At 38.8% G+C, this 26,064-nt stretch overlaps 3 protein-coding genes across 4 annotated transcripts; 1 reads left to right on the top strand and 2 right to left on the bottom strand.

The window, feature by feature from the left end:
- On the bottom strand, window positions 300-3,523 carry LOC18783315 (ankyrin repeat-containing protein NPR4). 2 transcript variants are annotated; one of them, XM_020559114.1, is made up of 7 exons: window positions 3,248-3,522; window positions 2,625-3,143; window positions 2,372-2,521; window positions 1,851-1,958; window positions 1,668-1,715; window positions 1,136-1,566; window positions 300-1,028 (listed from the first exon to the last, which is right to left on the bottom strand). In XM_020559114.1, the coding sequence occupies exons 1-7, from the start codon at window positions 3,318-3,320 to the stop codon at window positions 417-419; spliced, it is 1,941 nt and encodes a 646-aa protein (XP_020414703.1). In that variant the 5' UTR covers window positions 3,321-3,522; the 3' UTR covers window positions 300-416. The 2 variants fall into 2 exon arrangements, with proteins under 2 accessions (XP_020414703.1, XP_020414704.1); XM_020559115.1 differs by lacking the exon at window positions 2,372-2,521 and having other exon boundaries at window positions 3,248-3,523.
- Window positions 20,010-21,656, top strand: LOC18781655 (LOB domain-containing protein 41). Its single transcript, XM_007215683.2, has 2 exons — window positions 20,010-20,590; window positions 20,689-21,656. Exons 1-2 carry the CDS (start codon window positions 20,401-20,403, stop codon window positions 21,405-21,407), a joined length of 909 nt encoding a protein of 302 aa, XP_007215745.1. The 5' UTR covers window positions 20,010-20,400; the 3' UTR covers window positions 21,408-21,656.
- LOC18782520 lies at window positions 22,464-25,676 on the bottom strand. Its single transcript, XM_007214867.2, has 6 exons — window positions 25,142-25,676; window positions 24,884-25,016; window positions 24,426-24,529; window positions 24,124-24,295; window positions 23,883-24,014; window positions 22,464-23,804 (listed from the first exon to the last, which is right to left on the bottom strand). Exons 1-6 carry the CDS (start codon window positions 25,180-25,182, stop codon window positions 22,464-22,466), a joined length of 1,923 nt encoding a protein of 640 aa, XP_007214929.1. The 5' UTR covers window positions 25,183-25,676.

The raw sequence follows: 26,064 nt of genomic DNA, 5'->3' as shown, positions 1-26,064 counted from the left end.
TTATTCACGAAAGAGGATACATAAACAACAATCTATAACCCATTTAAGGCCCCAAAATTTTTTTTATTCAAAAACCCATGTTAACAGGACATATTATACAAAAATTCATATAGAGCCTATTTGGAGAGAAAAACTCAAAACTTGCCACTTGTTATTTTCTAATTGGTTCTTAGCGTGTTAAAATTTTATGAGAACCAATTACATAATTCATAAAGCATTCAAACAAAAATGTATGCATCAAACAAAAGTCAATTATAATGATGGTTTTATTTCAACGAAATAGATATATGTATGTATATATATAGAACCACACAAGTACATTGTGTTTTCTTTACATGTTTCATAAAAAGTGACAAAGCCAAAGACAAACATCATATGACATCATAAGACAAACATCACACCGCATAATCATGATTTTATTCCCAAGCTCCGCATTTCTTGTCAAATATTGCTCTTCCATAGGTAAACATAAAAATGTCAAGAAACAGGGGGAATTGCATCCACACAAACGAGCTTGTTGGAACGCTAGCAAGCAAAATGATTGGAATAAATACCCATGATTCTCCCTCAAGCATAATAAGAATAGTTGAAAAAAAAGCAACCATCATAGTGGCGATAGATAAAAAAAGGGTGAAAAGGCCTAATATCATTTTCGTGGGCAAAGACCAGAGGAAATCATTTTCTGCATAACGTGATGTGAGAATTCCCAAGAATATCATCACTGATGTCGTCGAAGAAAAGAGTGATATAGAATCTGAAATTATAAAAACCCTAAATAACTTCTTTCTTAAGAAGATGGGAAAACCTGTATCTTGATTGCTTCCACCAGGAACTATAAATGCAGCAGCAAACATAATGGTAAGAATGAGGGCACCTACAAATGTGCAAGAAGTTGCTGTCCCTTTCATCGACTCTTCTCCTTCCTTCACCAATTCTTTGTGGTTCTTGGTGAATACTTCTCGTGCTGTCATTTTCTCATTAACATTTATAACTTCTAAGGCCGGCGAGGGTACAATACTCTCTACCTCCTACATTTCATTTAGAAAACTCACATCACATATATAGCCTATACGTATATATGTAACAAAGTAATTGTCTAAGGTTACGTATATGTAATAAAGTGAGAAAATCTGACCTTGAACCATTGTAGCTCTCTTTGCATTTGCAAAGCTGCACCTTGAATATGATTAAGATGTGCAGATAAACTCCCTGCTGCATGTAGGATAGTATTGTTAGACCTATCTGCACACACTAAGATAGCATTCCTATCATATTCGCTGATCCCATATATAAGATTATAAACTTTTTCTTGCCGACATTCAACGGCATAATGAAATATTGATCTGCCTGTTTCATCCATCGGCGTTAGTAGTAATCTTGGTTTCGCCTTACACATCTCCTTGATAAACTCCACTTGTCCTCCTTCTACTGCTCGGAGGATTGCCTTTTTCACGAAGGCAGTTTTCTTCCAGTCAAGATTTGTACTTTTTACCACGTCACACACGAGACGTAGAATTTGAAGATTTCGGTCATGGCCCAATCTCATTTCATGCAAGTCATGGATTCCTAGGTTAACAGTGAAAACAATATTAATCTACAACGTATTACAAAAGTGAGAATTAAACCAAGAATCAATAATGTTCGATGTAGCTAGAGAAGATTCTTACCTAACAGTTTGAGAAGATTCTTAACAACTCCTTGGAAGAAACCCGTAACTGCATTGTGAAATCCGTAGATGTTTATAAAAAAGAAAAGCAAAACATACAAAAATGCTTATAGAACTTTTTTACTTCGACTGCTATACTCTATATATACTAATTGTACGTGTATGATGAACATGGGTAACGTACCTGAGGGAATGAGATCCCTTCGATTTCTTTTGTCATCTTCTAGTTCTTCAAAATTTACACGAACATTAGAGTTGATAGGAGCAGGTTGAGGTTGTTGTACTTGTATATCTAAAGAGAAAGCAACACAATCCAATCAATACATTTTCCTACTTGTCTGAAGTAGTATTATTCTAGATCTATTTCTATATATATATATATGTGTGTGTGTGTGTGTGTGTGTGTGAAGACACTGTCTTGTGAACAATGAAAGCCAATGAATATTCAGACTTGCACTCCTTCATATGTACATAACAAATCTAATGAAATCTAATGAATATATATAGAGAAAAAATAGAAGCATTTCGTATTAATGTAATTAATATCTACTTTTTTTTTCAGTCTCAATTCGATTATCCTTGCAATACAAAATAAATCAAATCACACACATATATTTAGTTGGTAACTTTAACACGAAAAATTTAGTTTGATACTACGAAGAGAAGAGATACGAGAGAAAAAAGAAGAGAATACAAAATACTAACTGTTATAGATCCAGCGTTGCCAAAATCTGAGAGGAACTGTACTTGGAAATGCGGAACGCAAATCAACCAGTGTATTTAGAGGGGAGTGCCCGAAGTAATTTTCAGTAAGGGCCAATTTTGGGCAATGCTGAAGTAAATCCCATCCAATATCTATAGTATAGATGGTTCATCAAATAAGCAGCCACAAATCAACATATACTATAATTGGTTATATATATATATATATATTTGAAACTAATGATGTCAAAATTACCAAATTTATTTCTGTGGAAAAAGCACTGGGAAATAAGTTCAGCGCCTTCGCGGCCATTATTGTCTTGAGTCAAAACATGGATTGGAGTGCGAGAATAGAGAAAGCGAGCTACTTTCCAGCTGCCCAAAACACAAGCGTATAAAACTGGAGTCATACTGCCTAAGTCGGTCGTTAAACGCATGGTAACTAAATTCTCGTTCTTTTTAACCATGCTGGCAATTATTGGGGCCATTCCTCTTATCAAAGCACAGAAAAAAGCTGTGAAACCATAGCCATCTTCAATTTCCAAGTCCTCTACTGTCATCAGCTTCAACAACTCTTCCACAATGTGTAACTGCTTCCACTGGATTGCCTCGTGAAGAGCTGTCCCACCGTTTGATGAACCTCTATGTGTTAGTGACTCGGGGTGTCGATCAATATACTCCTTTGCAGCATTCCAATCACCAGACTTCAAACTTTCGTACAAAGAACCATGCTTCACATTCACAACGCTCTCATCATTATTATTATTATTATGCCCTGTTTCACAGCTGGACTTTACTTGCATGCGACAACAAATAAACTTGACAAAGAATAAATGGAAAAACACCACCCCAGTAAATCCAGTATGAGTATATATATACCTTCTTCAGGAGACGGCTTTGGCTGGTTAAGAAGTTGCAGAGTAGAAATAATCGGGGAAACTAAAGCTGCCATGTTCAATCTGCGGAGCTAGAGCTAGCTCGTAAATTCCCTAGTATATCTATGTGTGCGCTTACACTATATATAGGCAAACTTACTTCTGAATTGATCTATAGACAACAAATCAGTAAACAAAAAAATGACAGTTCAGCAAAGGACTTGACAAAACCTCAGACTATATATTGACGATGTTCAATCTGCTGAGCTAGAGCTAGCTTAGACTTATATATAGGCAAACCAAAGAGGGACGATGCCCCTCTGGCATGTGTGAACATAGTAAAGAGAGTTCCAGTGCAGGAAATTTCGTCGAGTTTAGAGCATCTCAATGCTTTGGTGTAAATAATAAGCACACTTCAAAGATTGTTGCGCTCATGACACTTCCTTTTATTTGTTTAACATTTTTATAAAGAAAACACTGATTTTTAAAATCTATATATATAAAGCAAAAGGCATAGAATTATGAAACATTCAAAATACCAGAAAATGCCCTTCGTAATGCAAACATTTAAAAATTAAAATTATTAAGTAAATGAGGATAATATGGTAAATTCACACTTTTTCATATTTTTTTAAAAAAATTAAAATTAAAAGAAAAATCATATAGTTGATCATATTTTTATGTAACACAACTACCCATTATCTTTTTTAATTCTAAAATAAATTTTAATTTTTTTAAATAAAAAAAAGCCTCTCGCATGCGCAGAAGTGCATGCAAAGAGGCTAGTGTATAATTATAAAAATGAAATAATTAAACTTAATTTAAGATATAAATATAATTATATTATATTATTTTTCTCTAAAAATATATAAAATATTAAATGGGCTTAAAACAAGCTAGCCCGTTAAGAATCCAAGTTATCGTATACCACCATTAATTACAGATACCATTACCATTTTGAAAGGTTTTTTTTCTTTTTAATTATTGTATAAGGAGAAACTAAGGACCTTTCCATAGGATTCTGCTTGTGAATAAATACTTTCAGTCGTTCCCAAGGAACAGTAGACATCGATTAGCAATTGAATGTAGATGAAGATCTAAATTTAGTGTAAATTGGGAGACAAAAAAGTTTGGGATACTAGAAGAAGCCAGAGAACGTTTAATTTTGTGTGTTAGAGCATCTCTAATTGATATGCCAAATTGTCACATGGACATAAAATGATAAAAATTGAAGGTTAAAGTTGCTCTAATCGAGTAGTTTATCTTACATAGATTTGAAAGCCGGAAGAGATGTCAAAAATAACATATCAAAAAGCTTGATGTCTAATATTTTTTTAATATTTTTTACTCCCATTTGCTTTTAAAAATATAATAAAATAATATGATATTTGGCATTTTAGGTTGAGTTAAATTTTTTTCAAAGTGTCAAATTGCCACATAAGCCATCAAATTTAAATTTAACATTTTGCATTTGACATCTCCTTTAGAGATACTCTAAGATGAAAATGCCTTATTTATTTTGAAGAATCTTCATCTTTTTCCGCGGTTGCTTCAAGCTTTCACCATCTCGATCATATACTTTATTCCTACCTTTTCTTTTACTTTTTCTTTGTTGGGTGTTGCATGTTTCACGAAAACAATAGGTTCTCTTTAATTCTCAACATTGCAGCAAAAGAAAGCAAAGGAAGTCCGAAGAACTATTCCTTTAGGCACTTTGGAACGCCAGTCCTTTTACTTTTCCATAGTGACCAAGATAATATTTTAACCCCTCCCACCCAAAAAAAAAACTTGTGGTTCATTGAAATCATGAAATAGTGATAATGATCATAAAGAGCAAACCCAAGTCCCAGTTTCTATTTTCAAAAACTGCCTTCTGGTAATGTTGACCAAGTAACCACAGACAATAAAAACATTGTATTTAGGCCCAAACAGGTATTGTAGTTTGTAGTTTGTAGCCAATTCTAGCCGCTCTCCCTTTCTGTGAGTTTTAAAGAAAAATTCCATAAAAGGAGGAGGAGGAAGAAGTGTCACTGCTCCTCATCCTCCTCTCTTATCGTCTTTTCCTTTTAGGTTAGTGAATAAGTCTACTGGGGCGGTTTGAATAAAAAGCCTCTTGTGGTGGTTTCTTCTAAGCCATGGTTAGATTGAAGTTCCTCATCACTCCTTTTATTCTATGTTCTCAATCAAATCCTACTCCCAAAATTCGCTCCCTGACGCCGCTCATGTTCTTTAAATTTGATTCTACATCGTTTTTGACCAAGGTAGCTGCAAATCACCCAATTGTTCTTTGGCAAAGTTATTGTTTTCATTTATTTGTTCACTCTTATGCGCAAGTAGATCGTTGTAAATCATATTTTTTCCAGATCTGTTATGGATGCGGTGGTGGGTATGGCCGCAACAGCTCTTCTTCAGGTGGTGGTGGTGGTAGAGTTTGTTTAGGCGCATGGGTTGATTTAGGGTTTTGGTTATATTGGGTTTGTGGGCTTTGTTTGGGCTTATAACTAATTGTGGTGATATGGGCTAGCAGTTTTAGTGCGGCTTTTGTCTGCGTTAGTTTTGCTTTTAATACGTTAGTTTGTTGCCCTCTTGAGATTGGTATTTTAGATTTCTTATTGATGTCTTTGATTGTACCGTTGAAGTTTCAATTTGATTAAAAAAACAAAACAAAAAAAAACCCACCAAATATGTTTCCCACGCAAAGTATCACAAGAAGAAAGAAGAATGAACATCCTGATTCTCCCTCACGTACAAATTGTTAACTTTTCACCAACAAAATGTCAGCCCAATATCCAAACCTAAATCAAACATATTGTAATTAAGGGTTTGTGGGTGAGGGGGCCATTTCTACAAATAACAAGCTCTGTTGGCAAATTCAATGGTAGCCCATCACAATGTTGGCTCTCAGCCCAATATTGTTATTTTAGAAAGCTTTTTTCTTTTCTCTCTCACTCTCTTGTTGGTTGTAAAGGAAGAAACTTTAATCTATGTAAGTTTTTTGTTGTATGTATCTTCGTCTTGAATACGGGGGGGCTCAACAGTTAGAACCTAGTCGACATTTGCATCAAAATGTTCTTAAATCAACCGCCTCGTTTTAGCGTTTTTATTCTCTCAAGGGTGCCAAGTTGGCTGCCACCGTAATTGGTCGCAGTTATATTCCAATTCAAATCAGTGCATTAGATATTAAATTATATCAAATTTGATAGGGGATTAAATTAGGTTATATTTTGGAGTCCAAGACTTTGTGAAATATAGAAAGTTTTGAAGTCAATTAAATGGGTCCTATTTATTTCTTTCTGCGTGAACCGTTGTTTGATGGGCTTAGAGTATTAATCAAGTCGGCCCTCGGTGATGAGTAGAGACGACTTGACGTAGCCCTATATAAGCTTAAGACCCTGCTCTCGTCAGATATGTTCTCTAAACCTAATCTCATCATAAAGAGAGAACTGAAACAGTTTCTGTGAGAGAGCAGAAGTTCTGAGTTGTTCATGTCTTTTGCCAAAGTTGCTACTGCGCAATTGAATAAGTTCTGAAATTGTGTATGCAAGGAAGATGACGCCAGGTATGTCTTTTATTTAATTCAGGTTGTATGAAAGATTGTAACGACCCAGTCCTAAATAAATTAGTAAATACTAATTTATTCAGAGAAAATACCATTTTGTCCATAGAATATTTTATTAGGTTTAAAGTTGACTTTTTGACCGGGAAGAAATTTGAGAATTTCGACTGTACCTTTACGTAGAGCACGGCGAGACGAGCTCATAGACACGTGGTGGGCTCGAATCGGAGTTGTCACGAGAGAGATACGATCAAAATACCCTCAGTGGTATAATTGTAAATATTGCAAAAAGGGTTTGATAAAAATCTGGTTCTCTCTCTCTCTCTCCTCTCTTGTGCGACAGCAGCAGCTGGCTACGTTTTGGCCGGCCGTTCTCTCATCCCACCACCAATGTCAACGGGGCCGGTACCAAAATGACCGGGCCACCATCCTCTTCCAACCCCAGCCAGGCCCCGCCGCCAGCCGTCGTAATTTCGCCAGAAAATGGAGAAGAAGCGGCTGGTTTCATTCGAACTTCTCCGACGTCGTTCTCCCTCCTCTGGCCACCAATTTCGATGAATGAGGTATGATTTCTCACCTACTTTTCATGCTCTAGCTGCCTGTTGGGTAGGATTCGATCAATTCCTAGCGTAGGTAGCTTGATTTTCAAATTGGATTTCGACCGGTTTTAGGATCGAGATTTCGGCCACTTTCGGTCAGTTTTTGGGGTAAGTTCAATAACAAAAGTGGTTCCAAATAGGGTGTTATACCTATGGTAGGAGTCTTGAGCTGTGGTTTTGAGATTTTCTGGTTATGCGTAATCGCTTTGGACACTCACTCACTACCAACGCGTGTGGCGGCGCGTGGGCACTGTAGAAGGGTCATTGTGTCCTGATGCAATCCACTTGTTGTCCCGAGCACGTACGTGTGCTCAGATTCCAATTTGATTGACGTTCGAACACCGAACGGATTTCGCCTATTGTATGTTATCCAGATTTGATAGGTTTGAACCGTTGGATAGTCTTGAATTTAATATATGTTAATCTATACATTCTTAGGATCGTATGAGATTCGACATATGGTAAAACGGAGTCCCGGATACTCTGAAAATGCCAACCCTAGGGCTAGGTTCCTAATAACAGTCCGATCGTGCGATCGTGAGCGATCCAACCGTCCGATCCAGACCAAACTTGCAGGACGTGTATCCTAAATCTTGTGGAACCTATAGGAACTTTCGGATTGGAATTTGGGGGTCATGGGCCCTGTGGGCCCGTTGGACCAAGTTGGGGTAGTTGGACCCCTCGGTTGGCCATGAGTCTTCCGAGGCAGTTTCACCCTTCGGAAGGTATTAGGATAACCTTTTATCGAATTTAAATTGTTATTTGAGGTTAAATTGAAAATTGATTCTACTTAGGATTTTCCTTAGAGGTTGTTACTTTTCATTAATTAATATTATTTGATCCTAAATAAAGTATTTTATGAAATTTATGTGAAAACAAGCGTTAAATAATATTTAAATTGTTCTAGGATCTTTACGATGAAAGGACCCGCCCCGAATTTCCCAAAACCCGAGGCGAATCCTGTGAAAATTCCCGACATCACCCCGATGTCGGGCCCACTTCTAAAATTATACCATTTTTCCCAAAATGGAATAAAGGTACGAGACTTTCTGCCGAAATTTCAGCAGAGTCTCCCCTGTAAATTGAACATTTCCCAAAATTACAACCTGCATAAAAACACATTTAATAAACACAACTGGCAACATGCACAATATAATTTCATGCAATTCACATAAACGGCCTTCGGCCTTCCTATAATTCTCAACTACCAAGCATGCTAGCAAATCAATTCATGCCTTAAACAAGGCAAACGATAAATTCAAATATAAAATATGACTACTAAATTTCAACATACATCATCTAACTTTTTCAATTTCAACATACGAGGTTTTAGCCTCCTAACACAATCACATCTATGTCCGCGGCTGCACCTAATAACCTTAGGCTGCCTACGTACCCTCACTGAGGGATCAAGCCACACGTAGTTCTTCCTTAAAACCCAATTCCACACATAGGTAATACCTTTATTCATTTCTCTGTATTTCACATAATCTCCCCATACACCGATACAACCAACGCCACGTATGGGGCCTGTCAACAAGCCGGATAACCTACGCCACGTGCGACCATACTATACTATCAGAATATCTCCCCATAAGCCGGTACAACTAACGCCACGTATGGGGCCTGTCTCAAAGCCGGATAACCTACGCCACGCGAGACCTGCATATCATATCACATATCTTCCCATACGCCGGTACAACCAACGCCACGTATGGGGTCTGTCGACACGCTGGATAACCTACGTCACGTGCGACCTCAACATAATATCACAAGATCTCCCCATACTGGCTAACCTACGCCAAGCAAGACCTGCATATCATATCACATATCTCCCTATACGCCGATACTACTAATGCCACGTATGGGGCCTGTCCGCACGCCGGATAACCTACGCCACGTGGGACCTAACTTTCACAGGGTGGTGCTTGTAGTGTAACCAAAATCCGAGGAGGTACCTAAGGTAGTGCGTATAGCACTTCAAACTGACATTCTAGACTCCTTTTATACCTTTACAAACGTATATAAATATATATATTAATTCTAATATTGTGTAAATCTCGACAATAGTCTAGCACCCGATAATCCCCCTGGGAAGGTGAGATTACTCCGGGAGACTCACGGTCAACCAAGGGTCAAACTACCCTAACCCTGGTCAAATGGGCCCACGACCTCCAAATTCCGATCCGAAAGTTCCTATGGGTTCTACGAGGTATAGGACACTCGTCCTGCGAGTTTGGCTCAGATCGGATGGTCAGATCACTCACGATCGCACGATTTGACGGTTAATATAAAACATAAACTTTAAATTATTAAATCGGAACATCCGAGGCTCCGATTCACGATCCGTGAATTCCTACACAATCCTAAAAATACCTAGATTAACATATATTAAATTCAAGACCATCCAACGGTCCCAATCTATCGAACTCGGATAACGCACAATAGGCGATATCCGTTCGATAGTCAAACGACGTCCGAATTGAGATCCGCGAAATCCTACGCACTCGTGACAACCTAAGGATCTCATCGAGACATAGTGCCACTTCACTACCCTCGCCCACACTCCGCCACACGCGCCGGCAGCGCTGGGTGCCCAAAGCGATAACGCGTTACCGAGAAATCTCAAAACCACGGCTCCAAACTCCTACCCTAGGTATAACACCCTATTTGGAGCCACTTTTGTTCTTGGACCTACCCCAAAAACTGATCGGAAGTGGCTGTAATTGCAATCCCAAAATCGGCCGAATTTCAATTCGTAAATCGAATTACCTACGCTCAAAATCGATGCAATCATACTCAACCATCAGCTAGAGCATGGAAAATAGGTAGAAATCCATACCTTACTCGTTTGAATCGGTGGCCGGAGGAGAGAGATCGAGCTCCTTGAATTTTGGGTTAAAACCGGTCGGATTTTTGCATTTTCCGGCGAGCATAGGTGGTTCCAGTGGCTGAGATTGGTCGGGATGGGAAGAGGAAGATGGCACGGTTCTTTTGGGACCGGTGCCACCCCAAGTGGTGGCCGGATACGACGGTGGTGGCCCAAAAACCACCGCGATGAACAGTAACAGAGGGCTGTTTTTGTGCAGGGAGAGAGAGAGAGAGAGAATCTGATTTTTATAAAAAAATCTCATTTCAAAATATTTACGGTTTTGCCACTGAACTTGTTTTGCTCGTAACATCTTCGTTTTAACTCCAAATTGAGCCTACTACGTGTCTACAGACTCATCTCAGTACGATCTTCCCAAAAATATTAGTCACTGCCCCAAACTCCTTTCAGATAAGAGAATGACCAAAATACCCTTACCCCAAGGGTAAATTTGTAATTTCACTTAAATAATTTAAATAAGGGATTAAATTTGGAGTCGGGGTGTTACATATGAAATTTATGTTTATGTGCATGATCGTTGGTCTAAAAATAACATTATTTTCCTGATTAAATTACGTTGCAGTCTACTATAGACTGGTATCACTAAATTGAGATTACCTCTATTATTAATTTAGATAATTGAGAGTATATCTGTTTGAAGTGCTAAACGTACTACCCTAAGTACCACCCTGTGATTGTTAGGTCCCACGTGGCTTAGGTTATTCGGCGTGCGGACAGGCCCCATACGTGGCGTTGGTAGTTCCGGCGTATAGGGAGATATTGTGATATTATGTTGAGGTCACACGTGGCGTAGGTTATCCGGCGTGTTGACAGACCCCATACGTGGCATTGGTAATTCCGGCGTATGGGGAGATTATGTGATATGATGATGAGGTCCCACGTGGAGTAGGATTTTCCAGCGTGCGGACAGGCCCCATACGTGGCGTTGGTAGTTCCGGCGTATAAGGAGATATTGTGACATTATGTTGAGGTCACAAGTGGCGTAGGTTATTCTGTGTGTTGACAGACCCCATAAGTGGCGTTGGTAGTTCCAGCTTATAGGAAGATTATGTGATATGATGATGAGGTCCCACGTGGCGTAGAATTTTCCGGCGTGCAGACAGGCCCCATACGTGGTGTTGGTAGTTCCGGCGTATGAGGAGATATTGTGATATTATGTGATTGTCAGGTCACCCGTGGTGTAGGATTTTCAGGCGGGATGACAGACCCCATACGTGGCATCGGAATTTCCAGCATATGGGGAAATTATGAGATTATTGGGGAGATTGGAATCAAGATTTTGTAGAAAAAACTACGTGTGACTTGATCTCTCAATAAGGGTGCGTAGGCAGCCTAGGGTAGTGCTTGTGTATTATTGAGTATGATGCAGACCTTGTTGTTGGTCCTGCTATTTGAGTGAGAACGAGATGTGTTTGTGTTAGGAGGTTAAAACCTCGTATGTTGGATGTTGGGAAAATTAAATGTAGTGGATTGCTTTGACATTCTTAAGTGTGATTGAATTTATTTATTGTTTGTCTTGTTTAAGGTGTTAATTGACTTGATAGCGTGGTTGGTTGTTTGCTTCGAATTATCGGAAGGCCGAAGGCCGTTAATGTGAATTGCATGTTGTTACATTGTGCATGCTACCGGTTAGGTTATATTAAATGTGTTTAATGCATGTTGAAATTTTGGGAAATGTTCAATTTACAAGGGAGACTCTGCCGAAATTTCGGTAGAAAGTCTCGGTCCTTAGTAAATGGGCCCGGCATCGGGGTGATGTCAGAATTTTCACAGGATTCGTCTCTGGTTTTGGGAAAATTCGGGGCGGGTCCTGTCAAAGATCATGAACACTTATATAGAAAATCTAACAGTTGGTATTAGAGCACATGGTTACTCACACACACTGAGATTGTTTTCAAGCATGCCTATTGCGATTTCTTTATCCGTCGATGCCATGACTATTTTGGTTATGTTTAAAATTTTGATGAAAGCAGAAACATAGGGGTGTATGCGCCGTCAATCAAAACACTGCAGTCGTGAAGGCTGAACAAGGAGTCTTTGATCTTGAACATGAGATTGTCGTTGACATCGGAGACTGTGAAGGCACCTTCCTTGAAGCTCATTATCTTCTCAGTGATCGCCAAATCCACCGAGTATGTTGCGTGGAACTATGGGCTGACCATCATCACTGGGTTCGCCATTGGCTGAGTGCTCAGCCCAGCTGCCGGCACCTGCACCGCATACGACATGTCTTTAGTTTCTCACCCACTGACAAACGGGCCAACTAAACTGCACAAAAAGAGCCAAGATAAGGTGAATAGTAGAATGATTAACAACAGGACTAAAGATTTCACCATAGTTAAGGCCCGGCTTCTGATGAAAGGCATTGGCCACCAAGCGAGCCTTATAACGCTGAAGAGTGTCATCATAATTCTGCTTAACATGAAAAAATCAGTTGTTCGGCAACACATTCGTAGTGGGAGTATGAGAGACTAAAGTCCAAGTCCTAGCACGAAGGAGAGCTTTAAACTTATCTGCTATGGCAAGACACCACTCCTTATGCTTATTAGCGTGTGAAAAAGATGTAAGCTCAACAGTATCATCAGTAGAGGATAAAACTAATGCATGATAAACATATTTAGGATTAGGTTTACGAACACCGATTTCAGAACAAGTATCCATATGGAATAAGCATTGGATACACTTAACAGAGAAGTAACAGAAAAAATATATACTTTTCGACAGAAATAGAGAAACATATAAAACCAAATGCAGCTGATGAGCATGCAAACTTGCACTCTTTTGTATATACATAGCGTAGAGTAAGGGCTTTTTTTTTTTTTAGGACAAACGTAGCTTGTTGGTTGAGGATAGCAAATAATATTATCGCGTTGCAATTAAGTTTTTCTCGACTGATGTTTTTTTTTTTTTTTTTGGTTGCTTTCAATCCTTTTCTTCTTCTTTTTTTTCTCTTCAATAGGCGCTGTCCAATTATGCTTTCTAAACCCCAATATCCGACTCTATAAGGTTTTATGACGGTGGAGCCTCCATCATCATATTGGAATCATCGATACAACATCGGCCAATTTACTAAAGTGAAATATTGAAATGTACACATCATAAAACTTTCACCAAATTGTGTTGGTCAAATATTATGTTCATTTACGCAAGAGATGGATTTCATTATCTTTTAAGACATTGCTAGAAGGATCACATTATTGCATCACTTTATGTATCATTTTTTTAGACATAAAAATTAAAATTCATCAATATAAATAAGTCTCGTATCTTTTAGAGAAATGGTACAATATTGTAAACACCGAACATTTGTCCATTTTTTAACAAGTAAGACTTTGATATTTAATGAACAAAATTGATAGAAGAAAGTTAATGACTCTAAAATTATTGACATCAAATAATACAAAATACTAGTTACAAGGTTGTAACAGAAAATAAAAATAAAAATAAAAAATTTAGTTACACCCCCTAAGATTTGGCATAATTACAGTCAGACTCAGACCATACAGGTTTCATTTGTTACAGTCACACCCCTTCTGTTAGTATGTTTAACATTTTTAATATTTAGTTAAAATAGGAAATTCTGTTTTTTATGGAGGATGGAAGACTGAAGATAGTGGCTTTCTGGGCCCAGCCTTATAAATAATATACTGTCTTTCTCCAGTGAATTATATGAAACAATCTGTAAGACATTTAAAGGGGCCCTATCTAACGAAAAAGAGAAACAAAGAAAAAGCCCAAAAGGAAATCACCTTTCTGGGCCGACCCTTACAAACTTTGAATTACTGGAAACATTTAATCATTTCTTTTGCTGGACCATATAATCAATTTTGTTATAGTTTTTGGGTCATGAAATTCATTCAGGATTGAGAAATTAAAACCCAATCATGATGGATACAATCCTTCTAAAATCATGCAGTCTTGAATTTCTAAAATTATCTTCCAGTTAACATACCCATAAGAGGGGAAAAAAACGAAACATGATCGAGAAAGACACAACTGCCAGTGGAGTTTTAGCTCAATGGTAGAGTTGTTACCATCTATGCCAGTGGTCTACGGTTAGGAACGGATAAGGTAGGCTAAATTTATCTTACATATAAACATATTAAGAAAATAAAAAACTCAACGATACGGTTGAATTTCACCGATAAAAACAAATACACCTAATTAGGGAAGGAGAGACATAATGAGCCAACAAAATCAAGATGTGAAAGAGAGAAAAAGAAAAAGCAGCTGGAAACACAGATGCATGTAAGAACCAAAGATAAGTCAATACATTGAACCTTAGTAAAGTATTAATCAACAGAGTCAACACATTTTTCTAATGTAACACTAAATTTTGTATTCAATGATAACCAAAATATTGTGTGCTTGAATTTTTATGGCACGCATTATGCAATAAATAAATAAATAAAATGAGAAGAACAAAAGTAGTAGCGGCTGGGTCCTGGGTTTGATGAGAAAGCGCCCATAGATGATAGACCCACCCCCCACCCAACCAAGAGCGGTATTGCATAAACAGCCTCCTAAAATTTAGGAGTTAAAATTGTGACGGAGCGGAGAGAAAAATAAAAATAAAATCAGGTGACGTTTTTCCACGTAACGCGGGGTGGAGTCTGACATTCCGAAACAATTGACGTGGTCGTCACGCGCTGTTCTCGTGGTGTTCATGTGTGTTTTTGAAGCCCATTTGCATTTGCATGGATGCCACATCTTCCATCTTTTCCTCTCCGTCCTACACGTGTTCTTGTGTTTCAGAACCCACGGCTTTTTCCTCCACCTTCTCGTGTGTTCCGTTTGCTTCTCCGTATAAACCAAAGTAACGACTGTATGAGGGGTAAAATAGTAATCTACATTTCTTGTCCTTAGTCTTTTTTCTTTTGGCTGAGTTATCTCTTATCTTCTTTTGGGCCATGGCCCATGGTTATCCTTTGCTGTTAATAGTTAATGTGGACTTTTTACTTCAAAAATTAATAAGGCTTAAATGTTAAAATGGTCCCTGTGTTTTATCTCATAGGCCAATTTAGTCCCCGTGTTATGAATTTGGCCAATTTGGTCCTTGTGTTTGTATATGTTAGTCAATGTGGTCCATTCCTTTAAAAATATAAAATTAATTTTAAAAAAAATGTAATTGATGATAAAATTTTTAATTCAAACTGAAAATGGAATATATTTCTTTTAAATTTCACCTTCCCCAATTCGCGCACACACCTCAACCACCTCCCAAACCCAGCCACCATCACCACCACCACTCCAACCCCAAAACCATAGCCACCCTCACCACCATTCCAACCCCACCTAAACTACAACAACTCTCTCTCTCTCTCTCTCTCTGACAAATCATGAAGATCATCATAGCCATTCACCGTAAGCTTGACGGCTCTACCGCCAATTGATCATCCTGGCTGTAGCAAAAGTCGATGACATCCAGATCCATGGATCGGAGAGGAGAGAGAGATGAAGGGTAGAGTATGAGAAAATCTTAAACAGAAGATAGAAGAAAATTTGCAGCAAGAAAAGAGTAAGCATCAATTCTACTAAGAACCCTTTTTTTTTTCCTACGAGAATCGAGACCATTGGAGGTTGAGGTTGTGTGAGTTTTAATCATTTTAGCATTATTATTATTTGAGTTTAAATCTTTACAATTAATTACAAAATTTTAAATTAATTTTAAATGTTCTTTTTTAAGGTTTTAACATAATTTTGACTAAAAGGATCAAATTTGTTAACAGATACAAACACAGGGACTAAATTGGCCAAATTAATAACACAAGGACTAAATTGGCCGATAAGATAAAACACAGGGACCATTTCAACATTTAAGCCAATTAATAAATATTTGCCGAAGTTAGAAAAAAGAAGAAGAAAACTTACGCACACGATTACCATAATGGTTCAACTCTGAACGAGAACCACTCATCCTAACATCTCTCACAAGAAGCACCTAAATCATTATTCAAGATTGACAGTCTCGATCTCTTAGACCACAGGAGTCCAAGAGATTGTGGTCACCCACCGTTGAATATTAATCCAATAATTCAAAAAAGTTTTTTAAAAGGAGTACAAGAATGAGTGAATCATTGAATTTATATCCAATGGTGAGTGACTGTCAAGATTGAATACTAGATCAAGGCCAAAGGCAATTAATGAGAATATAACTTAGGAGGAAAAGAACATAGAAATTAAGAATGAGATTGTTTATGGGTAGAGCCACAACTACTACATCTATGTAATTACTGTTGAACATGAGGCGCCCACAGACTTAAGTCCCCTGATGGAATCATTGTCTAATAAAACAAAAAAGAAAAACTAGGGGAATTGGGAGAGTGAGTGGTATTGAGCGTCTTGACAATTTTGACCATTGGATTGAAAACAAAGGGAGAAGAAGCTTCCCAAAAACCAGGAGCTCAATTGTGACACCAGATTTGGGAAATTTGGAAATAAGCATGTTCTTTTTCATTTTCAATTCGACGACCATCCCACATGGCTGATTGGACAGGCAGCCAATTGATCCCTCCCTCCCTCCCTCCCTTTGCCACGCGCTCTCTCCTCACATCTCATCTCTGTTCCTGACCTGTGCATGGAGGGCACATTTTCACCATCCCTTCTGCTTGCCCTACACGTATATCACAGTCTGCTTCAGAATCAGAACAAGGAAGAAGAAGACCCTTTGGTTTGGTGCCTGTGCCTATCAGGATAATATAGAATTTTTTAAATACTTAGATACGCTTTTAATCTGATGGGAAATAAATAATAAACAAAAACAACATCGTATAACAAAAAGTCACATCACTTCCAAGACCTTGTTTGGTTGTTGTAATTCCTATTAGTGTTCATCTGAACCCACCAACTTGGATCAAAAGATTAGATGCCAAACTTATATTCATATTCAAATAATGCACTGAGGTCTTTGTCTTCCAACTTCTCAGCGTCAGGCAATTAAATTAATTACATAGTTAATTACAAGAAGAATAAACTTTCCGCCTTCCCATGGAAAACACAATCAACCACGTGCCCTCTTTTTTTACCTTCATCTACATAAAATATGGCTGTAATTAGCGCCACTTAATTTGCAATAACATGTTCAGAGAAATTAATAAATCACGCGAGCATGAACATCGCCTTTCACGCTACGTATACTGTATAAAAAGCTTGATTCACATTTGGGTTCAAACTTCAAAGGGGAGTTGAATACAGTAATTAAGGTCGTAAATAAATATGAACAGGATTCATACCTGATCGAATTCAGAATCCAGGGACTCGAACCCATGACTTCTTTTAAAAATATATTTATTCTAAATTATTATATTAGTGGATTCCTTTGCAAAAAAGCCAATTTAAATTAAATTAATACGAGTGTTCCATTAATTGTTCCTATTTACAATCGTACATGAAAACAAACTTAATTAATCAATGTGGTTGTGCGTCCATCATTACAAGGAATATTGTTAATTATTTACTAAGCAAACCATCATTAAAAGAAAACGGGACGCTCCAAATCTTGTGTACAAATTCACATGAACCTTGAACTAACTAATGTGAATTAATATATGATATTACAACTTGTTTTTATTTATTTATTCGGGAAAGATATATATGATAATGCAAGTTGTGCGTAATGAACACATGACATGCGCAAGCTGTTCCCCCTTTAGATGGCTAGTGCTGCTGCTACTTAATATTTTATTAATTTATTTTTTTATACGAGCTATAAATTACTCTAAATTAATCTAATTTACGAAAAAGGAAACTCAAATTTAAGTACAAATGAACAAATTCACTATCATGACTAACTGACCTAACCTATAAGGTGGAAAAAATGGACTACTTAATATTCTATAAACCTTAATTAATCGAGCAGTTTGTGGAGAAAAATAACACTAAAACTTCTTCCATCGATCGACTAAAAATGGGGAAAAAGAAAAAGAAACTCAATTAATAATCATAACATATGTCTTAATGAAATTAATTAATGGTTTGGTTTAAAGTGCAAAACATTTTTTTAATTCGACGAAGATTATTTTCCAATTTAGGAGGGTACATCGTAGCCACCAACTTTATCCTTTCCCCATTGTTTTCAACAAAGATGAATGAGAGTAGGCACAACACAGCTGCACAGGACACAGATTTTGTGAAAGGCGGTAATGGTATTTGGTGCCTCCTAAAAACGGGGAGCTGAGTGTGCTGCTAGATAGGTGCAACGGTGTCGTTTTGCCCCCGTGATATAATGAAGTGTTCATGACCCACGACTTTGGAGCCTCGCCTCGTGCATGAAACTGATCTACCACCTTTCTCTTCAACCACTTGTCTGTCCTCGGTTTTCCAGAAGATTCACCAAGCCCTTTCTTTCTCTAATTAATATTCAAATATTCTGCTGATCAACATTATGCCCTTTAATTAATTAATTAATTAATTGTCGCATGTGGTAGGAAGCTGGAATTCATTTGTTTCCAAGTCTTTCTAGCCGCCCACTTATCGCATGCATTTGGTAAGGAACTAGGAGGATAAAAAATAAATGGAGAGCACTATATACTAAATTTATAGGCATTACATAATATTAGAATTCAAATCCGTATTATTGCAAAACCACTTTGGTATTTTATTTTTTTTTCTTTGAACTAACTTAATTGGAGTAGATATGATTATTAATATTTAGCCAATGCATGCTCTAATGTGGTTTACCTAATTTAATTACTCACAAACTAATATACATGCAAGAAATTGAATTACACTATGAGGAATGCTAGCAATTTTTTTTCTAACCTTCTATCAACAGAGAAATTAATGTTTCAGACATGACCTAATAATCTCATAGATCCAAATTTGATTCAATCCAAAACATGAATTCGATATTGATTGAATTGAAAGCTGTCAATTTCTTAGTATCGGATATACCCAAAACAAAAAACAAAAAAAAACCAGCGTGTGAAAAGGTTGGTGTAGCTTTCCTATTTTTCACCTCCTTAAAAAAAAGGAAAAAAATAAAAGAAATGGAGTTACGTGGGGAGTGTTGTTTGGATGCAGTTGTGGCATAAACTAATCAAGTTGAGCGTCCTGTCTTATAGGATAAGCATGAATTTTGTAATTTATAAAAGAAAACGAAAAAAAGAGGGAGAAAATGAGTGTTGTGTGTGTGTGTGTGAGAACGTAGAAGACCCCCCAAAACCGTTGGCGAATGGGTCACGTAGCGCGCCCACAGTCCCGTACCAAAACCGGAAACCGGTACGCTGTTTTCTACTTCACCCGGTTTTTATTTCCCGAAACCAGTACGACCTCCCGAAAACCAGGAGCTCTTTTCCAGCCTTTTTCTACTCCTTCATTTTTTACTTTTTTAATTTTAATTGCAAAAAACATCAAATCGACTTCCTTGGGCCCCACTCCACTCATATGTGGCGATTCGACCGCACTCTGACACCTCACCGTGCCTGCCACGCGCCGCTCTCTTCTTTCCTCTATTTTTGTACCCATTTGCATGCCTCTTCCCCACCACCTGTCCATCTTTTTTGGCCTTTATCCTCTCAAATGACCTTTTTACCCCCTTTGTCCCACCCCAATGGTAAAAATAACAAGAGAACCAAAGTCGTTTCTCACCAAGGACACTCATCCCAACAAGGGCTGTGCTCCCCCACCCCAATGAGAACATCCAAGGAGTCCCATTAATTGGGAGTTGGCGTCACGCGCTGAGAGCTAGAATTGTGGAGGAAATTGGGAGTCTGATTAAAAAATTATGAAAATGGAATAAAATAGAGGAAATTGTTGTTGAAGTTGAAGAGAGATAGATTAGATAGGAGGATATGAGGATAGGAGGATAGAGAGAAGGCCAACCCTCCTTGAATGTGGAAACCAGTGTCCTTCCTTTTGTAGAAAAATAAAATAAAATAAAAACAACTGCGTCTCCCCAGTGGGCAGACCACCTGGTTAAACCCAGCAGCGCTTCCTATTCTCTCCCCTCCCCCACTTAAATACCCTCACCTTTCTCTCCCAATTCAAAAACCCAAAACCATTTCTCTCGCAAACCAAGAACCCAACAAGAAAAATCCCATCTTTATTCTCTCTCTTTCTGCTCTTTCAAGATCAGTCTTTTGTGTTTAGAACAACAAGTAGAAGAAGCGAAAATGCGGATGAGTTGTAATGGATGCCGAATACTCCGCAAAGGCTGCAGCGAGAATTGCAGCATCAGGCCTTGCTTGCAGTGGATTAAGAGCCCTGAGTCCCAAGCAAACGCCACCGTTTTCCTCGCCAAGTTCTACGGCCGCGCCGGCCTCATGAACCTCATCAACGCCGGCCCCGAACACCTCCGTCCTGGTCAGTATTTTTCTTTTGTGCATTTTCTCGCATTCTCTTTTCCCGAGAAACAAACAGAAACTGGAGCTAACCGTTTTTTTTACTTTTTGTTGTTACAGCAATCTTTCGATCATTGCTATACGAGGCATGCGGGCGGATTGTGAACCCCATTTACGGGTCGGTTGGGTTGCTGTGGTCCGGAAGTTGGCAGCTCTGCCAAGCCGCCGTAGAAGCCGTGCTGAAGGGCCAGCCGATCACTTCGATTACATCTGAAGCTGCTGCTGATGGACATGGCCCACCTCTCAAGGCCTACGACATTCGCCACGTGTCCAAGGACGAGAACTCGGCCGCGTCGAACGAGCCGAAGCAGGCTAAGACTCGGTACCGGTTCAAGAGGTCCGTCGTCAAGCCCAAGGCCAGCAAGGTCGGGTCTGGGTCGGGCTCCGGAGCCGACGACTCGGCCAAACCGAGCTGCGCGGGGTGCTGTGCGGACGAGTTCAACCGGTCGACGAGTCACGAGTCGTCGCTGAGTCACCAGTCCGAGGCGGCTGCCAACGTGGACGGAGAAAGCAAGGAAACGGAGAGCATGGTTTCGTCCGAAACGGCTGAGGCTGAGCTGTTATTTCGACCGGAGCCGGAGTCGGCTCGCAAGCGGAGTGAGCCAGTTCAGGAAGGAGAGTTGGCTCTGGAGCTAACGCTGGGGCTGGAACCGCAGTCACGTGCGCACCACGTCGTTCCGGTGAAGAAGAGGAGGATCGATGCTTATGGGTTAGGCGGTAGGTCCTCAGCTGACGACGGCGCGTGTAAAATGGAACTGGGGCTTGATTTAGTGGCTTGAGCGGTGAAAAAAAAAATGGTTCAGTTTTGACGGCTCAGATCTGCTCTTTTGTTGGCATTGAAGAGATCAAGACTCTTGGTTTTTTGTTTTCAATTTACTCGAGTTGTTCTTAGCTTTTAAGTTTTGTTTTTTTTGACTCTTTTACCCCTTTGTGGAGCGAGATGAGATGTACAAATGTGGTTGAAATTTGCACATACAGGAAACCCGGTAAATGAACAGAGGGACAAAATTCTGATATTTCTCATCTTATTTTACTTCTCCTCAAATAGTCGTTTCGGTTTCAACCAAGAAAGGACGGTTTTGCAGACATTAGCTAGGCCCAGTAGTAACGCCGTGTCGTTTCCTTGCGCATGCAAAGGGCTTCTGGCATCTTCATTTGAGAATTCTAGAGGTCCAAATGAGACGTCGTATCGAATTCCAATTACTGTTTTGTTCTCATACGATCTTTTAATTAACCATGGATAAGGATTTGTTTATTAAATTCACCCAAGTGTTGGTTCGGTTTGTTTTATAGTTTAAAACATGTCCTGGAGTCTAGAATGCGACATGTTTTTTGTGGGGTTGTTCTTTTTCATTGGAACATAGTGGCTACACACATGAAATTGATGTGAAAACTGAGGGGAATGCTTATCGGAATTAAATGTGAAACCTGGTCCACTCTACACAATAAATATAAATATGAGGAGGTTGCAACGAATCCATGTTAGGTATTTATCTTGTGTACTTAGATATTTTTTTGCCTATAAGGGGTTTGTAGCTAAAGCGATTTTCTTTCGCCCAAAATATCGTTTTTGTGTAAAAGAAAAGGTCTTTGGATTAGGTTAGGCCCACTGAAAGTAAAATTTTCTAGCAGATTTGCCCAGCTAAGCTAAAGTTATTAATCCTGCCATATATCATTATATAAGAACAAACTGTTCTAGGCAGTGGCTAAAAGAAAGAAAATTAACTAGAGATTCTCAAGAATAGAAATGTGAAACTGAATGGAACGAATACAAAGCTGTAGTGATCCTTTTCATACACCTACACAGTGCAGACTTGCCTTTGTGCTAAGCTAAGCTAAAGTTGCCGGTTGCTGCAATGAGGCTTACTTTGCAGTCTCTCTTTCTTGAGTGCCATGAATTTAGCTGCTATATCATCATAGTCGGGCAATTTGGGGTGAACATGAGTGGGATATTGGAAGGCATCTGAAAAGGATCGTTGGAAGTCATCTTTGTGATTGTCCTTTGCTCTTTCCGGTGGCATAGTCACGGCTCTCATATAAGGGGGCACCATTTCTTTTCTTGTGCTCCAAGAACTAACCACATTTGGAGAGGTGGAACTACACGAGGCACGCCTGCATTGAATACTTGATTCCAATTCCTCCACGGTTTCTCTGGGCACTTTGTTTTGCATAGTTGGTTGGTGGTGATCTGGATATGTGAAAACATTGTACACCATAGCTTCATTGCCACAGCTCCTCCTCCTCATTGGTTCCTGGGGCACATCAGGCCATTCCATTCCCTTGTTCAATTGTACTTCACGGCCATGAGTTGAAACTCCCACCCTAGTTGTAATTCCTCTCTTTTGCTTCCATGGCAGAACATGACAATCAACATTGTTGCCATTGCCAGTGCAAAAGTAACATGGATGTTCAAGGCTGCAGCCACAGCCTAGTCTCTTTCCATCACATCCACACTGGCATGACAAAATGCTAGCTCCCATTTTCATGTGACAAGGTTGCTTCAGACTCTTCTGTGCAGAATATGAACTTTCAATTTCCCCCACCACAGTTTTCTTCTGCTGCTTTCTGCCATAGTAACTTAAACATTCATTATCCTTCAAGCATTGGTTTTCCTGACACACTGATCTCTTCCGCGGCCTTTTCCCACTTCCTTTCCAACGTCTCCTGGAGCTTTTTGACTCTGAACTCTCACTCCATGTTTCATAACAATCCGCATAACTCAGATCACAACTGCTTTCAAGATTCTCCCTCTTGGGTTCGATAGCTTTGAACTTGAAAATTCTTTGGTCCTGGGAGTCTCCATCTCTTCTTGCTGTAAATGATTGAACTTCTTCTATGTCATCCATGTAAATCACTATATCTCCATCTCTTGTTGTGCTGCCAACAGTACTGCTCTGACTTTCTTCAGTGCCCACAGTAGACATACTTGGAGAATCAACTTCAGCACAATTCTCTTCAATCTGTGGCTTATCATGCATTAAAGACTCCGATATAGTTGGGCCAACTTGCATAGCTAATGAAGAACTAGCAGAAGTACTAGATACATTAGAATCAACATCTACGACTTCTCGTTCTATCTCCTCCACATTTACAATTTGCAATTCAGATCTTTCAGTTCCTTCATAATATGTCTGAACATCTGTATCAAGTACTCTAAGTCCGCCAATTTCTTTCACCTAAGGTTCACAAAACAAAGGAGTTGAGTTTAAGTTCAGTACACTTGTCTAACTATGTTGATAGAAGTATGCACTTACCTTTTGTTGCCATTCAGAATAGTACTCAATTGCTAAGACCTCTGGTTTGATGCAGTAATTCCTGGCTATTTCATTGACCAATCTTTGCTTCATATCATCTGTCACTGACTTTGGGGAGAGTTTCTCAATCAACTGTGATTTCAGATTTTGTTAGTTCTATTCATGCATCACTCAAAGAGCCCTTATGAAATAAGCAGAAACATCGCTTAAAATAGTCTGCAAATTGTAACAACTTGACAACCTGACGGTTCACAAGATTCCCAGGGAATAGTTCAAGAGCAGTTACTGCAAATTTCTGCCCATATCGTTCACCAAAGAGCTTCCTGATCACCCTAAGCTCAGGGAGATCCCCACATCTTGCAGAAGCATATATAAGACTCGAAACTGCTTCGTTAATGTCATTTGGACAGTCCCTGGAACCACCAAATTACAGAAGAATACTATCATTTAAAATCACAGTAAGGGAAAACAAAAAAGACTAGGAAAGAAAAAAAATCAGATCATTAGATGGGGAAGCAAAGTGGTTGGAAATTCAAGGCATACTTGTGTCTGCGGATGTAAGGAAGATGGATGAGGATGAATTCACAGAAATTGTCCAACAATTCATACACTGCCACTATGCATTCATCTTTGATTATCTGTCCAACCTGAACAAAACAAAAATGAAGTCAAGATTAAGCACAAAACTGAGACCGAAAATAAATTATGGGTTTAGTATGAAAAGCACAAAAACAAAAACTAGAGAAATTAGTGAGAAAAAACAGATCAAAACAATTCTAAAAATTACAGATGAGTACTTGGCATCATCCATTTATTTCCGGGTAAAACTTTTAACCTCTAAACTTTATCACCAAAACGTGCTTGGGGGAAACCCAGATTCCATATCAGCAAAATTTGAACTAACCCCAGAACAGAATTCACGAGTAATTGAAAAAAGAAGAAAACAGAGGGATCTTGATTTGACAAAAGGGTAATGAATGAATTCCATCACGGGGTTTTACCCTGTTGAAGGCTTTGTCTTCGTGGCCATGTTTGATCAGCTCCGCCACGTCTTCGCGCAATTGCCTCACAATTGTCTGCCTCTTGTTCTTCAGCAACTTGAGCCGGCACTGGACCTGTTTGATCAGCTTCTTGCTGCAACAATAAGACCATGCACATGCAGAGCAAGACAACTTCTTGGTTCATAACAAGCAACTACAATTGGTTCCCAATAAAAACAACCCAACAAAAAAAAAATCTGAACTTTCATATCTGAGTACCATTTTGAAGCTTTTCGCCACCCGAACAAGATGTCGAACATGTTGGGTTGTCTCTGTTTTATCCGTTTCAAAGGTACAAAGAAGAGAATGGTACGAGGAACACCAGCTTAATTTGCAGCTAAAGCTTGAGCAATGGAACAGAGAGAAAGAGAGACTTTTTTAGTTTGTGAGAGTTGATGAAAGACAGAGGATAAAGGTGAAAGACTGAAACAAGCAGGCAGCAGAACTAGCAACCAACATGACAGTTGGGTTCACTTTAGAGGGTGTTGTTGGTGTTGCCTACTTACGAGGAGTGGGTTTGAAAAGGTTGAAATAGAGGAGAGAGAGAGAGAGTGGGAGAGAGAGAGGCACGAGACAGTTCTTTCATTGTTGGTCTCCTTGAAAATCTGCTCCCACTACCACTAGAAAGTCGTTTTGGGACACTTGTGAGGCCACTATGGAAGCCACATTATAAGAGCAGAGTACATGGGGCTGGAAATTTTTGCAAAGCTCCGTTTCTTTGTGATCTTGATAATTGTGTGTGTTCAGACCGAAAAAAGGATAATGATGATATAATTGAAGACTCAGAGTCTCGAAGGGACAAAATGAGAAATAAAAAATAGAAATTTCCTGCTCATTGACTTAGAAGTGGTAAAATTAGAAGATTTCAGTGGCAAAAGGGTCAGTTAAGAAAAGATGAATTACAGAAATGGGTTATGAAAACTTTGATATCAGAAAAATCCATAATATTCATGAATAGTGTAATGGAATTTCATTCATTTCATTTTTGCTTTTTTACTTTTTAAAGGTTAGTTTTGTTAAAGTTGAAAGATAATGGTGATCAGATCACCCTTGTAATTTGCCTAAGATGAACATCATTTTATTTGTACAGAACCTTAACACACACGCATTGACACTGCATCCTCACCTGCTCATTCTCATCC

This window comes from Prunus persica, chromosome G3 (genome assembly GCF_000346465.2).
Source record: "Prunus persica cultivar Lovell chromosome G3, Prunus_persica_NCBIv2, whole genome shotgun sequence".
In the NCBI taxonomy this organism is placed as follows: domain Eukaryota; kingdom Viridiplantae; phylum Streptophyta; class Magnoliopsida; order Rosales; family Rosaceae; genus Prunus; species Prunus persica.
The sequence above is the reverse complement of the archived record's forward strand: the minus strand, read 5'-3'. Positions and strand labels throughout refer to the sequence as shown.

What these genes read in the sequence shown, in the direction of transcription:
- LOC18782520 (XM_007214867.2), bottom strand. Translation starts at nt 25,182, where the DNA reads ATGTTCGACATCTTGTTCGGGTGGCGAAAAGCTTCAAAATG. An exon ending in AAGACAAAGCCTTCAACAGG is followed by an intron (nt 24,530 to 24,883) that starts GTAAAACCCCGT and finishes TGTTTTGTTCAG; the next exon opens with GTTGGACAGATAATCAAAGA. An exon ending in GGAATCTTGTGAACCGTCAG is followed by an intron (nt 24,015 to 24,123) that starts GTTGTCAAGTTG and finishes CTGAAATCACAG; the next exon opens with TTGATTGAGAAACTCTCCCC.
- LOC18781655 (XM_007215683.2), top strand. Translation starts at nt 20,401, where the DNA reads ATGCGGATGAGTTGTAATGGATGCCGAATACTCCGCAAAGGCTGCAGC. An exon ending in CCCCGAACACCTCCGTCCTG is followed by an intron (nt 20,591 to 20,688) that starts GTCAGTATTTTT and finishes TTGTTGTTACAG; the next exon opens with CAATCTTTCGATCATTGCTA.
- LOC18783315 (XM_020559114.1), bottom strand. Translation starts at nt 3,320, where the DNA reads ATGGCAGCTTTAGTTTCCCCGATTATTTCTACTCTGCAACTTCTTAAC. An exon ending in AAAGCCGTCTCCTGAAGAAG is followed by an intron (nt 3,144 to 3,247) that starts GTATATATATAC and finishes GCTGTGAAACAG; the next exon opens with GGCATAATAATAATAATAAT. An exon ending in GCAACGCTGGATCTATAACA is followed by an intron (nt 1,959 to 2,371) that starts GTTAGTATTTTG and finishes CTTTCTCTTTAG; the next exon opens with ATATACAAGTACAACAACCT.